Below are 14600 nucleotides of genomic sequence, written 5' to 3' on the forward strand. Positions count from 1 at the left end.
AGATAAAGATTTTAAAGGGGATGATTTCTTCCAAGTTATACATAAATAACCATTCAGTTATTTTATGCCAAGTGAGAAAATGATTTTAAATCTGTTTCAGTAGAGATTGTTAGGACTGATTACAGATTAATCTGCACACTTTTTTCTAGCTAGTATAAAGACAGGTTATCTTTTCTTCTGAGCCATGGTTTTACCCACTGTTAAAATGAGGGATTTAAATGCTATTTAACAATTTTCTGCAATGCTCATGATATGATATGACCAGAATTGTAGAAGGACATTTAACTATTGAAATTACTATTTGCATACAACATGATTTTCCAGATAGAAAAACGAAGTTACTTAAGAATTAATTGGCTAACCTATTAAAAGGTTTCAAAGTGACTTGATTTGAAAAGTAAATATAGCAAACAATAACTTTATCAGTATTCGACAGTTGTAAATAATAAAATATTTTCACAAATATAAAAATGATAAAACTAGTAATAGCCTTAAGAAATGTGCAATACCCACATAAAGAAAACTATACACATTTTAAAGAAAAGAAAAAATACTACAAAGATATACAGAAAAATATAAAAGAAGAGCTAAAAGGATGTCTTTTAAATGTATAAACTGAATTTATACATTTAATAATACTGAATTACTGAATAAATGGAATATTTTTTAAATGTGAAAATTCAGATTTGAAGGAGAAGTAGGGAAGAAAAAGAAGAGAATAAAAAAGAATGAAAGAAAAGAAATAAACGTTAAAAAAAATAACTAAAAAAAAGGGGGGCTGCCTGGGTGACTCAGTAGATTAGGCATCCAACTTCGGGTCAGGTCATGACCTCGCGGTTCATGAGTTCAAGTCCCGCGTCAGGCTACGGGCTGACAATTTAGAGCCTGGAGCCTGCTTTGGATTTTGTGTCTCCCTCTGTCTCTCCCCCTCCCCTGCTCACACTCTGTCTCTGTCTCTCAAAAATGAATAAACATTAAAAAAGGAAAATGAAAAAAAGAAAATGAGAGAAAACACAGAAAATTCTGAAGATTTTAATGCTCAAATGTTCCTTTAGGTATAAACTTCAGAATGTTCTCAGATTGTGGCTCTTCAAATGTTTTTTATCTATAATTACTCAGAGGCTTCGGTTTAGTAATGTTACCCCAAAAAAATACATGTTTTTTTTACAATGCAGGTATGTTAGCAACTAGGATAATACTGCCTGGAAAATTAGGCTAGTTCCAATTTTGATTTTCAGCATTGGATTTTTCCATGTCTAATACCTCAAAACATTAACTTAATAAAATTGGGCCCTTTTAGGGGACTGAAGCAGTGGGTGAAAATTTCAAAGATCACCAGTTTATAGAATTATGATAATGACATAATTCAATATTTTACACTCAAGATCAAAGATTTCACATATCAGAAAGTAGAGAATAAATATCAGTACAGTGAATAGAATATTCAGTTGGGAAACCAGATTCTAGTTCCAGCATTAGTCACATACTAGCCTTGTATATTATTTACCCTTCTCTGGTCCTCTGTGTTTGTTTCTGCCAAAAGAAAGTTTGGACTACCTCATGCCATGTCTTTTTCTATTATAAAATAATTATACTTCCATGATTTTAATCCCATAACCTATGACAAACCTAAGACTATTTGTGGTAGGGTCACACAAAGCTCTGAGCATCAAAATGTATCTTGTTAAAGATCCTCAGTGTGACTGTGGAAATGATTATGTTAAATGTAGGGGGCCAAGAAATAAGCATTAAATAAACAAAAAATATATATATATCACGTAGAGCACTAGCATTTTATACATTTTAAAGCTTCTGATCTGCACAGTTATTAGATGTATAATCCCTATGTTAAATATGTCATGGACTGAATCACTGAGTGAAAAAAGAATAGATAGCATTTTTTTTGTGGGCTTATATATTTTTAAAATCTAGCTTCAAGGCTAATAAATTAGCATCCTGCCATTACATAAGTCCGTTATGGCTGACTTCTCCCTTGCAAAAATTAAATCAGTGGTACTCAGACATTTGGGTCTCAGGAGCCCCCCCCCATACCGTTAAAAATTCCCGAGGACCTTCAGCAGCTATGGTTTATGTGGACTATCTATCAATATTTACTGTATTAAAGATTAAAACTAAGAAATTCAAAACATTAAGTTGTTTAAAATGAAAATAACAAGTCATTTAAAATAACATTTTTATTTTTAAAAAACTGCATTTTAATAAATGTGAAATTTTTAACATTTATGTGCTTGTGAGCTCACTGTATTGCCATGTGTTGTTTTGACTGAAATATTTTAGGAAAATTCTGTCTCACACAGAGATGTAATTAGAAAGAAGGAGCATTTTGATAGCCTTTCAGATAATTATGGATAAACTTTGATTTTACACCAAAACTTTAAAAATGGTTGTTTCTTAGAGAATTGTTGTTGGCATGTACAACCTGAGACCATATCAATGAAAGTTTTGTACTTTGTTATGTTAAATTCCATCAGTCTCTGTCGCACTTGAGTGGATCTTTTAATGTGTATGATTTTGTGATATCATGCATTGGCTATTTATAAAGTATTGATTCACTTAATTCACATAATCATGCATATCTCCTAAGTGTTGACACATTTCATTATATAATATCAAACAAGCCATATTTCTTGATATCAACACCAACCTCATTATAAAATGTAAGTATATTAGAAAGCTGTAAAATTTAGATTGTACAAGTTTTTCAAATTCTAATTTTCACTTGTGAGTTTGAATTATATCATAAATAACAAATTACTGTTTTTTGAAGTGACAGGCTTACTTTATTAATTTCTAATAAGCTACTGCCAAACAACGAAATCTAAATAACCATAATTTGTCATCAGTTGCTCTTTAAAGTAAAAACAATACAATATGTTAAATAGTAGCTTTTTCAGCTTTCTTCAAATATCCCAGAACTCTCCTCAAGATCGCTGCACTTAAGTATGTACCAGAAGTCTTTATGCATGGTTTTCATTTTGTCTCTCAGCATATTAGTAAAGGTCTGTACCCAATGGCCAAGATTTAGCAAAATTAACACTTTTTATTGCTTCATCAATAATATTCTTAAGTGAAATTAGAATTCTTTTTTTCTGGAAAAAAAAGATTGTTGAAAATTCTTCTGGAAAAAAAATGCTTGAAAGCAAAAAATATGACGGCAGTTTGGTACAGTTAGGTCCCATTGCCTTGATTCACACTAAGGTGCCAGTAGTTTTAAACGTCATTGCTTTTGCTTCAATCAGTACAAATGTCAACATAGCAAAACTACTAATAGTACTTTAATTTTGATATTAGCAGCCCATCAGAGTCTCAGGAATTCCCAGGAGTCTTCAGAACATAGTGAATTAAAGTTTTCAAGTAAAATGAATTCCATTATAAACCTCCCAAGATATTTTTAAATGACATTTTAAAAAGTACGCTTTTACATAGTAAAATGAAATGCCTAATCATTCAAGTTTCAAGTAGAGAGAATAAAATTTGAACAAGACACATTTAAAATATAAGCATAAGGAGTAAATTTTTTAAAAACATGTCATAGTAAACTATAATAGAGGACATAAGGAAGAAAGCAAATGGATTTTAAAATATGCGTTTAATCCTTCTAACCATTGCTTCTATACCTTGTAGCTTATAGTCTTGAAGTGGTTCCGTCATTAGATAGTTTCTACTTCTTTGGCTGACAGCCGTTGAAAAGGGCCCTAGAATGCAACTCTGGAATCATTTCTCTGCCATCCAAAATCAATTAAAGACAATGCAGAGTTAACCTCCTTCTCCCAGGACTTAACCCTTTAAATCTGAGTCAGACATGGGCCCCAATTTCAAAAGGGTTCTTGCCAATTTGAGCTAGTCGCATGCCATCCTTCTTCAGCCAATCACAGAGCCATGCTTAAAACAACAGCTGGTTAATTGAGACATCAGTCTAACACATTTATAATCACCACCGTCAACGCTGACTCTCTACCAGAGACTTCTGAGGGCAGCACATCATCCTATCAAATCTTACAGCTCTCAACATGTAGAAAGAAAAATTATGCTCACTCTACATAAGGGTTATCCAGTTTGACCTAAGCTTCACAGTAATTCAGAAGTGAAAATATTGATGAAAGAACTTGGATATGGGATCTTTATTTCAAGGAAGACATTTCTTATTCATATTCCCTTTTTGCTACTAAAGCAAATGAGTAGGAAATATCCTCTACAGTAATAATTTTAGGGTGTTCTTTGCTAATACATAAAATGGTATTGTGATTATTATATCTGTCAATGAAACATTACAATATGGAACTAATATTTATTCAGCTCCTACTACTATAAGGCATCCTTTTAGGCACTAAAGATTTGAGTGGTTTGGCAGACATGATTATTACACAAATTAAATTACTTACAGGATTTTTAGTGTTTGATTAAAACATCTAGTTCAAAAGGTTCTTGAACAATTATGCAAGGAAATGGTTTGTAGCTACCTTTTGGCTTTAAGGTATTGCTAATTAATAAAGGAAATGTGTTCAAACTACTACACACCATGCTCTTAGTGCACCTGTGGCAGTAGTAAATTGTATCTAATACTTGAAACATGAATCATCTAAGAGTTACATGACTTCTCAACAACTGCTAATTAATTATAGGGCAATGACTGAGAAACTTATTGCCAAATCTTCCATTCTTTCCAACCAGTAAATCTTTCACGTTCTTAGGGCTCAGCCTTCAGGTATCTTCTCTATCACATTTGCTCTCTGACTTTTATGGACTTCTTTCATTTCAAATATACTATGTGTTCATGATTCCCAAACTTATATTTCCAGTTCTGATCCCTTCTCTGAATCCCAAACTTGCATATCTAAATCTCTGTTCAACATACTCACTTGTATTTCATACAGGCATCTTATATGTAACGTGTCCCAACCTTAACAGTTAGTTCTCCCTAAACCTCCTGACTGCTTTTTCGCACTCAATCTCAATCTCAATCTCAGTAAATTGCACCATTACTCACCCAATTGGTCATGACAAAAACCTTGAAGTCATCCTAGACTCCTTTCCACATCCAATCCATTAGAAAATCCTAGAGTTTCAACCTCCACACTATAGATTCAGATCTAACTGCTTGTCATCATCTTCACCAATATCACCCTAATCAATAACCTCATCATCAGTCATCTGAAATACTGTATTACCTCCTAACTGGCATCATCTCTTCCATAATTGGATCCATCCAGTCTATCCTGTATACAACATTTAGGGTGATCTTATTGAAATATTAGTCAGATTACATTGCTCAAATGCCTTTTCAGCACAGTGAGAATAATATTCAGTTTTATCTTAGCATACAAAACCATATATAATCTTGCCCTACTAATTCTCTGTACTTTCTAACTTATTTTCACTCTGTTCCAGCCATGTTGTCCTCCATGTTTGTAATGTATATTTTCTCTCCTTTGATACTCTTCCTAGAGATACTTATAAGTCTTATTCCTTTATTCCTTTCACATCTCTGCTCAAATATCACACCATCAAAGGTACTTCTTTGACCATGTTCTCTAAAATAGTGAATCCATCACTCTCCATCTTCAACCTTTGCTTACTAGTTTTTCTTAGCATTTATAGCTTGTTATCTCTGTCGTTGTTTACGTATATATATGTGTACCTATATGCATATATTAATTCATCAATTTATTAGTAGAGGTAAAACATGGATTGTTGCCTCTTTAGTGCTTATGACTGTGCTTGGCACATAGTTGTAAATATTATTGAGTAACTAATCAAGTATTCATTCATAAGGACTTTGTACATAAATAGTATACATAATATCTAATTTTTTACTTTTTATTATTTATTTACTTTGAGAGAGACAGGGACAGTGTGAGCAGGGGAGGGGCAGAGAGTGAAAGAATCCCAGACAGGCTCCACACTGTCAGCACAGAGCCTGATGCAGTACCTGAAGTCACAAAGCCATGAGATCATGACCTGAACCAAGACTGAAAGTCAGATGCTTAACCAACTGAGCCACCCAAGTGCCCCCATAATATCTAATTTTTGAGATATTCTCACTAGCTATACCTAATGGCCAATTCTTTAATAGTAAGGTGCTAGAAATTAATGCTGGAACCACACTGCATAATACCTTATAAATTCTGTGTCTCCTTATCTCTCTGCCCCTCCCCTGCTTCTACTCTGACTCTTGCTGTCTCAAAAATGAATAAACATTAAAAATTTTTTAATTAAAAAATATTGCAGTAGAGAAATTGGCAGACAACTGCTTAATTAAGTAATCAAAATTAATATGACCAGGGATGGAGCAAATCAAAATTGTGTTCTACTTGATAGGATATAACAAGAACACTGCAGCATCATTCCTATGAAGTTTTTGCCAAAAACACAAAAACCCAAATGGAAGAAAGCCGACAAAATAGATGTCCTGTACTTTTTGAAAATGTCAACATCATGAAAGTCCAAGAAAGACTGAATTACTCTTCCAGATTGAAGAAGTCTAAACCACGAAATGCAACATGTGATTCTGAGTCCCTTTGCTGTAATGAATGCGGTTGGTATAATTACTGAAACTTGAGTGGGGTCTTTGCATTGTGAGGCAGTAATGCATTTATGTTAACTTGTAGGTTTTGGTGATTTTGCCCATCCATTTGGCTGGGTTTGTAGAAATTGTATCTTTTCAAATTAACTCTCAATAGCAGTTGGCTCAATACTCTTTAATAACTCTTATTATGCTAAGAGATACAGATAAATATCTATTTTATAATTGAGTTATGTAACTATATCAGATTTCTAGAACTTGTAGCTGCAAGTTTGAAAATCTTATTTTAATATTGTTTACATCTTGTTAGATTAATGCTTTACTGTGTATGTTTAATAATTTAGGTTCTGTGACATATGGAACAGATTCTAAAATGCTTGATAATTTGACTAAAACATATATTAAGTGTACCTTTTCTAAATATATTGTAGAATCTTATTTAGGAGAAGAGGGAAGATGATGGAAGAATAGGGGCACCCTAGGCTTGTTTTGTCCCATGAACACAACTAGGTAACTACCAAATCATCCTAAGTATTTCAGAAATCAACTGAAGACTGGCACACAAACTCCACAACTAAAGGTAGAGAAGAGGCCACATCAAGAAGGTAGGAAGTGCAGGCACACACTGCTTGGGAGAGAAACAGATCAAGGTGGAGAGGGAGCAGAGGTCTTAGGGAAGGGCAAGGGACAGACTAGCATGCAGGGAAGCCCATGGAAGAGATAATTCCCCATAGCAACCGACTTGGAAAGCAAGAATGGTTGAATTTTGTGACTTCTGGCAACAAGTGGAGCTTAAAGCCTAAAATTTTAGAGGTCAGTGAGTTTGGCTGAGATGGATTCTGGAGAGCATTGTGCTGCTCCTGGAGTAAAGGCAGGCAAACAACCTGTGGACATTAGCCCCAAAACAGTGATCTGAGTAGTGCCTGGCACACACAATGGGGAGGTTATTTGCTCATCTCAGAATCTGTCCCAGAAAGGCAGCATTCACAGAGAGAGCCTTCCAGGAACAAAGGAACTGGTAGGTGCCATTTCTCTCCTCTGCCCCTCAACATAAATACATGGACAACTATGGGAACCAGCACAGCGCCCACACTTGCTACCTAGCTTGCTTACACCAAACCCCATGCCCTCTCACTCTGGCAGATCCACAATTCCCTGTCTTGCTTGCCTCAGTCCCAGCACAGTGGGCCCCCTACCCCAGCAGACCAGCCCAAATCCCTGCACACTCTTTGTCTCTCAGCTCAGGAGTTCTGAAGAGCCTTGGTTCTGGCAGCAGTGGTGACAGATCTCATTTCACAAGCAGACCAGAGCTCACCTAGTTAACGTGCACCACATTCAGGCCAGGGACCAGATTCTGCCCACAAGGGGCAGAGAGAGCTTCCACAGTCAACTGGCCTAAAGGATAAAGCAGCCAGAACAAAACAGCAGAACACACACAGCCCACATTACAGGTACTCTTAGAAGTGCCAAGCACTAGGGAACAGGGGACACTACATGGCAGGGAACTATAGAACTTCTTCTTCATAAGGCCATTGCCCTCAAGAACAGGTGATGTAACTTACTTTCAGAACACACAGAAACAAGTGTATAAACTTAGACAAAATGAGAAGCCAGAGAAATGCATCTCAAATGAAAGAGCAGGAAAAGGCCATGGAGAGAAATCTAAGTGAAACAGATACAAGTAACATACCTAACTGAGAATTTAAAGTAATGATCATAAGGATGCTCACTGGATTTAATAAAAGAATGGAAGACACGAGTGAGACCTTTAACAGAGAGAAAAGGAATAACATAGCAGAGAAAAAGGGCTCAATAAACAAAAGGAGAAACATGGTTGATGGAATGACAGCAGGCTGGAAGAAGCGGAGGAATGAATTAATGACCTAGAAGACACAGAAATGGAAAGCAATCAAGCTGAACAAAACAGAGAAAAAGAATTATTTAAAATGAAAATAGATTTAAGGAACTCAGTGACTCCATCAAATGGAATATTAATCATCAAAACAATGAAATCTTGCTATTTGCAATGACATGGATAGAGCTAGGATGTATTATGCTAAGTGAAAAAAGTCAGTCAGAGACAAATACCATATGATTTCACCCAAATGTGGAATTTAAGAAACAAAACAAATTAATATACGAAAGGAAGGAAGAGAAGAAAGGGAAACAAACCCGCAAGAGACTCTTAACTATAAAGAACAAACTAAGGGCTGATGGAGGGAGGTGGATGAGATATGGACCAGTTGGGTCATTTGTATTCAGGAAAGCGCTTAACTGTGATGAGCATTGGGTGTTGAATGTGTGTGACGAATCACTAAATTCTACTCCTGAAACCAATATTGCACTGTATGTTAAATTAAATTTAAATAAACAGAAAAAAAGATGTGATATATATACAACAGAATATTATTGAGCCATAGAAAAGAATGAAATCTCACAATTTGCAATGAAATGGAAGGAGCTAGAAAGTATAAAAGTGCTAAGTGAAATAAGTCAACCAGGGAAAGACAAATACCATCTGATATCACTCATATGTGGAATTCAAAAAACAAAACAAATTAGAAAAGGGGAAAAAGACAGAGACAAATCAAGAAACAATTTCTTAATTATAGAGAACAAACTAATGGTTACCAGAGAGGAGTTGGGAGTGATGGGGATTAAGAAGTATACTTGTGATGAGCACCAGGTAATGTGTGGAATTGTAGAATCACTATATAGTACATCTGAAACTAATATAATACTGTCCATTAACTAACTGAAATTAAAATAACTTAAAAAATGAAGATCCAGTTAATTGGTGTTATGTAACTCATAGAATATACCGGCATGCATATTTGCATGTGAAATAAATACATAAGGAGAAAACGATGTGACAAAATATAGTTCCAGAGCAGTTTCTGATTTAACCAAGATTTGCTGATTTCCTGTTGCTGTCCTGAGCATTTTCAGTACTTTGTTTCCTTAATCCTAACAATGCTGTGAAGTGTACACTATTATTGCCATTAATCTGAAAAGCAAACTAAGATCAGGGAGGTTGAGTAAATTTCTCAAGCCACAATATGACTAACAGAATTGGGATTAGAATACTCTTTTTCTCACTCAATAGTTGGTAATCCTAACACCCCCTACCATTAAACTCTTGTCCTGGAGTCAAATTAAGCACCTTGTTAAGAAAAGATCATTACACCTTTAAATTGTAAAATGAGAGTCTTTGAAGACTTGTTTATAGTTCTGTTCAGAACTTTTCTGTTCACTGGGGCGCCTGGGTGGCTCAGTCAGTTAAGCATCCGCCTTCAGCTCAGGTCATGATCTCACGGTTCGTGGGTTCAAGCCCCGCATTGGTTTCTGTGCTGTCAGCTCAGAGCCTGGAGCCTGTTTCAGAGTCTGTGTCTCCCTCTCACTCTGTCTCTCCCCTGCTCATACTCTGTCTCTCTCTGTCTCAAAAATAAAATAAAATATTAAAAAAACTTTTAAATAAAAAAAGAACTTTTCTGTTCGGAAAAGAGAATCAATTTTCTGGGCTCCAAAAAAGTAAAGGAGATTACCACTAGAAGAACCAGGGTAAATTTCCTGATTCTAACTTCTGCACCTCATAGGTATGGTGGGTGGAAGGGAGTTATACATGCAAATATTCAAGTTGCTGGCACTGAAAATATCTTACTTGATTTGCAAGAGGTGGAGTTTAGGATTTTTTAGGGACAGACATATCAGAAATAATTCTGATGTAGCAATAGGTGAGTATATGGATAAACAGGTTATCACATGTGTAATTGTTTGCTTACTATTGTGATTTCTACTAAAGCATACTATTCGTTCATGGTCAAATATCCAGAGCAAATTTGCTAGTACGCAGTTTAAAGAATAACAGCCAGTCTTGAGAGAAGAAAGGAGCATAACATAACCACTATTTCCATTCCTGTTATAGGAAGAAAATGAAGTAAATCCTATCAAACTCTTAGGAGAGGGAAGTTCAGACACACAAAATACTTTTAGCAAAGCTATCAACTTTTGCCCTATAAAGTGGTAATCTAAGCGATATGTGTCTGAAAATGTCAGAATAAAGGTCAGGGAATCCAATAAACATGACAGGGGATCAAATAATGTAACATTTATGTTAAAATCTCAGATGTCTCCTGACATAACATTAATACTTTGGGTCATACCAAATTTCTCATCAAATGGTAGGTATATCCTCTGATGACATGCTTGCTTAATACATAAACACAGATCTTGTTTCTATTACACTTTAAGCAATCTCTTGACACAGGTTCATTGCCTTATGATGACTGAGGTTGCAGGAGTTCAAAATGTATTATCGCTTGGATGCTTCATCATCCAGGTGACAACACACATTGCCTAATTTTAAATAACAGGTTAGAGGTTTAACCTGTCTTGGGTTATAGGAGGCTCTGATTAATGTCTTTATCATTTAAGCACTGAAATGAATGGCTCTGCCATGTACTTAATCTCAGAAGCAGTGTTCTTTCACATGTATAAGCTGCATCCTTGTAGAACAAAGACTGATGTCCCTCTTATGTGTTTCATGATTGGGGCAATTCTTCTGTGGCACCTCTTATATTAATAAGAAATTCTCTTTTTTGTTTCAGTCTGTGACTCCCTCTCTCTCTGACCCTCCCCTGCTCACGCTGTTTCTCTCTCCTAGAAATAAATAAAACATTAAAAAAAAAAGGGGGGGGCTGGGTGGCTTAGTCGGTCGACTTTCCGACTTTCGCTTAGGTCATGATCTCGCGGTTCGTGGGTTCGAGCCCCGCGTCGGGCTCTGTGCTGACTGCCAGCTCAGAGCCTGGAGCCTGTTTCAGTCTGTGACTCCCTCTCTCTCTGACCCTCCCCTGCTCACACTGTTTCTCTCTCCTAGAAATAAATAAAACATTAAAAAAAAAAAAAAAGAAATTCTCTTTTAGGCAAAGAGACAATGATAACTATAAAGAAGAAGCAAAGACTCTTCTGAAGCAACTTTAATTGGAATTATTCATTGAAAATGAATGACTACAATTAACATAATTAATTTGCCTTGTAGTATGCACTCAAAACTACTACTTTGTAGGTTTGTTTATTCAGCAAACATGGTACCTATGACCCACCATGTAGAGACACTGTTCTAGATGCTGGAGTGACCATGGTGAATACAACAGTTCTTGCCTTCAAAGGAGCTTACAGTTAAAGAGTGAGCTCCTTTATGGGAACTTATAGTCAAATAAATGCATAATGTAATTCTAAGCTAGCTTTTGGTGCTATGAAGCAAATTAAAGCAGAATAAGGACTATAAAGGAAAGAAGGCATGGGCACTACTTTAAGTAGTTGAATAAGGAAAAGTCTGTCTGAGGATGTAAGATTTAAGTTGAGACCTGAAGAATGGTATTCGTGGATACATTTTTAAACATTTATTAATTCAAGGACCCCTTTAAATAAATTTTTAAAAAGTGGTAAGCAATATAAAGTTAGTTTAAGAGCACTGTTTGGAGCACTGGCAGCTTTGAGGATTTCATATGATAACTACGCATTTACTCCTTCCCTTAGGGCTCTACATATGGGAACCACCCTCCAGATCAATCCCATGTGGTCAAACTTATTCCTCCTCTTTAATGTGCATTTCTTTCCTAGTGTCCTCAAACGTGCCATGTTCACTGCTTTGTTCAGGTTCAATATCCACCTCACCTGAAATGCCAGCCTTTTCCCACACTCTGTACCTGTCCAAATTCTCCCTTCCTGTCAAGGCCTGACTTATGTAACAACAGATCACCATTCTTTGTGGGAGGAGAGTGGTTTACTATGTGCTAGGCACTGTGTTAAATGCTTTATATTTATTAAATTATATACAAGCTTTGGTATTAACTGTTATCACTTCTGCTTTGTACACAAAAACATGGAGGCTTAGGAAATTTAAGACGCCTGCCTAAGTTCCTACAACTGGCCAATGGTAGGGACAGAATTCCAGTGCAGATCTAACGATTCCAATGTCCATGCTTTAAACCACTACTCTATTGTGCCTTCCCAGACCGTTCGAGGACAACTATTGCATCTTGATATAAGTACACTTCGCAACTTGGTCCTGCCTTCTTCGTCCCCTAGTATTTCATATATTTTAGTTTATACTTTACAAGTTCATAGGCAAGGACAATATTTTGTATTTCTTGACCAGATTCAATAACAATGTTTACTGGTCTAAGCATATGTAAATTAGAAAATATTTGGTGATTAATTGCTAAACACACATCTAATTGTATTATATTCTTCTCTGCTTAGGATTTTCTTTCTCAGTAAGTTGACAAAGGCTTCATCTGGCTTTTCTGTCTCATTGTCCACAAATTCTTCAACATTCTCTGCTTAAGAAAGGCCTAACTAGAGGCACCTGGGTGGCTCAATCGGTCAAGTGCATAATTTTGGCTCAGGTCATGATCTCATGGTTCGTGAGTTTGAACTCTGCATGGGGCATACCGCTATCACCACAGTAGCCACTTCTTTGGATCCTCTGAACCCCTTCTGTCTCTGCCCCTCCCCGACTTGTGCATGCCTGCATCAAGTGCACACTCTCTCTCTCTCTCTCAAAAATGAATAAGCATTTTTTTTTAAAGCCTAACTACCAGCCTAACTTACCTAACTACCTAACAGGCTGTATGCTCAGGTATACTTCTGATTCTTTGTGAATATTTTTTCCTTTGCTTGGTATGCCCTTTACTCATTTAGTGCAGAAAAATTTTTTGACACCCTGAAAAGCTTTAGCCTTAAAAATTCAACTAAAGTAGTCTCCTCTCAGATGGATTTCTTGATGTTCCAAAGTTTTGGTTGGCCACAATGTGCTCCTTTGTTTGGCAGCTTTTCACATAAGGTGACTCAGAGAACACTATGCTAGTTCATAGCCAATATTTAGTCAAATAAAATATAGCAGAACCAAGTAGAAAAAGCTACTTTTGGAGATGCAGGGTTGTTTTTCTCTTTCAATTTTGCTCTTCTACAAGGGCTAATCTGAAAGTCTTATTTTGAAAAATCCAGAAAAACTCTGTATAGAAACCATGCAAACTTTGCAAAGTGCTTTTACTAGACTTTACTACATTTACTCCTTCAAGTGTTTTACTGTTCAAACCTTGATCGAAAGTACTGTTAAAGACCCTACCCTCTCTATAGCCCTTCACTGGACAGTCTCAAGATTTATACAGATCTCTAAATTTTAAAATATAAATGTATGCTCTTCTGGTGCAACTCCCATAAAGAAGTAAATATAAGCAATGTATAGCACAAATGAACAAGTACACAAGTGTAAAGATACCCTAGCTTGTACTACCAGTGTTCCATTTGATTCAGTATATTAATTGCATGATGCTCAATGTGTTGTTTGACTTTAAATTTGTTGAATATGGTGTAATGTATAAGATTAGGTGTGCCATTAAATAATGAATGGACAGAGAAACAGGAACACATATGAGTCAGATGATGAAATTTGTGGTGATGTTAAGTTTATGGGAACTTGAATTATTTTGCGTGGTCAAGGAGGAATCTGGAGATTTGAAACAGTATCAAGGTCTAAACTTGGCAATTATTGCTGCTGTCATGCATTTGAGTTTGCTGTGTATTTATACGACCCTAAAAACCACTAGATCATGTGGTTTTTAGAGCACAATCCACTAGTCAATATGTACATCTTTATTTATCACGAAACTTGATATTGTTCTTTACAAGAATGTTCTTGGTACTTTCCTTTAAAATGGAACTTCATCTGCTCTTCTCAAAACCATTTTTAACCCCTCCTAGATGTGATGACACCTTTATAAAAACTGCACCCTCTGGGCTGTTAGCTGTCTTCATTTATTGACACTTGGTACAAATTGATAGGACCATGCACAAATCATCTTGGCTTGTATTCTTTGTTTACCAGAAAAAAGGTCTGGAAGGGAAGTCTTTACTTTGTCTTCCCATTCCTCCTCATGGGGCTATACTTGGCGCATTTATGAGAGTTGTCAAGTAACTGCAAGTTATGGAAACTTTGTGAAGCTTGATACATGGGCTGTAGTGCCCTCTGCTGGAAGAAGAGATAGACCAT

General features: G+C 36.0%; 1 protein-coding gene across 1 annotated transcript in view; it reads right to left on the minus strand.

Annotated features, from left to right (window-relative positions):
* Positions 1-14600, minus strand: part of LOC120222178 (transmembrane protease serine 11F) — a 97952-nt gene extending 83352 nt beyond the window's left edge. The window contains exon 1 of the mRNA XM_039219890.1: positions 14464-14600. Coding sequence (XP_039075821.1) covers positions 14464-14600 — 137 coding nt within the window. The remainder of the gene's footprint in view (positions 1-14463) is intronic.

The sequence above is a fragment of the Hyaena hyaena genome, unplaced genomic scaffold (genome assembly GCF_003009895.1).
Source record: "Hyaena hyaena isolate Hyena2069 unplaced genomic scaffold, ASM300989v1 scaffold_846, whole genome shotgun sequence".
NCBI lineage: Eukaryota > Metazoa > Chordata > Mammalia > Carnivora > Hyaenidae > Hyaena > Hyaena hyaena.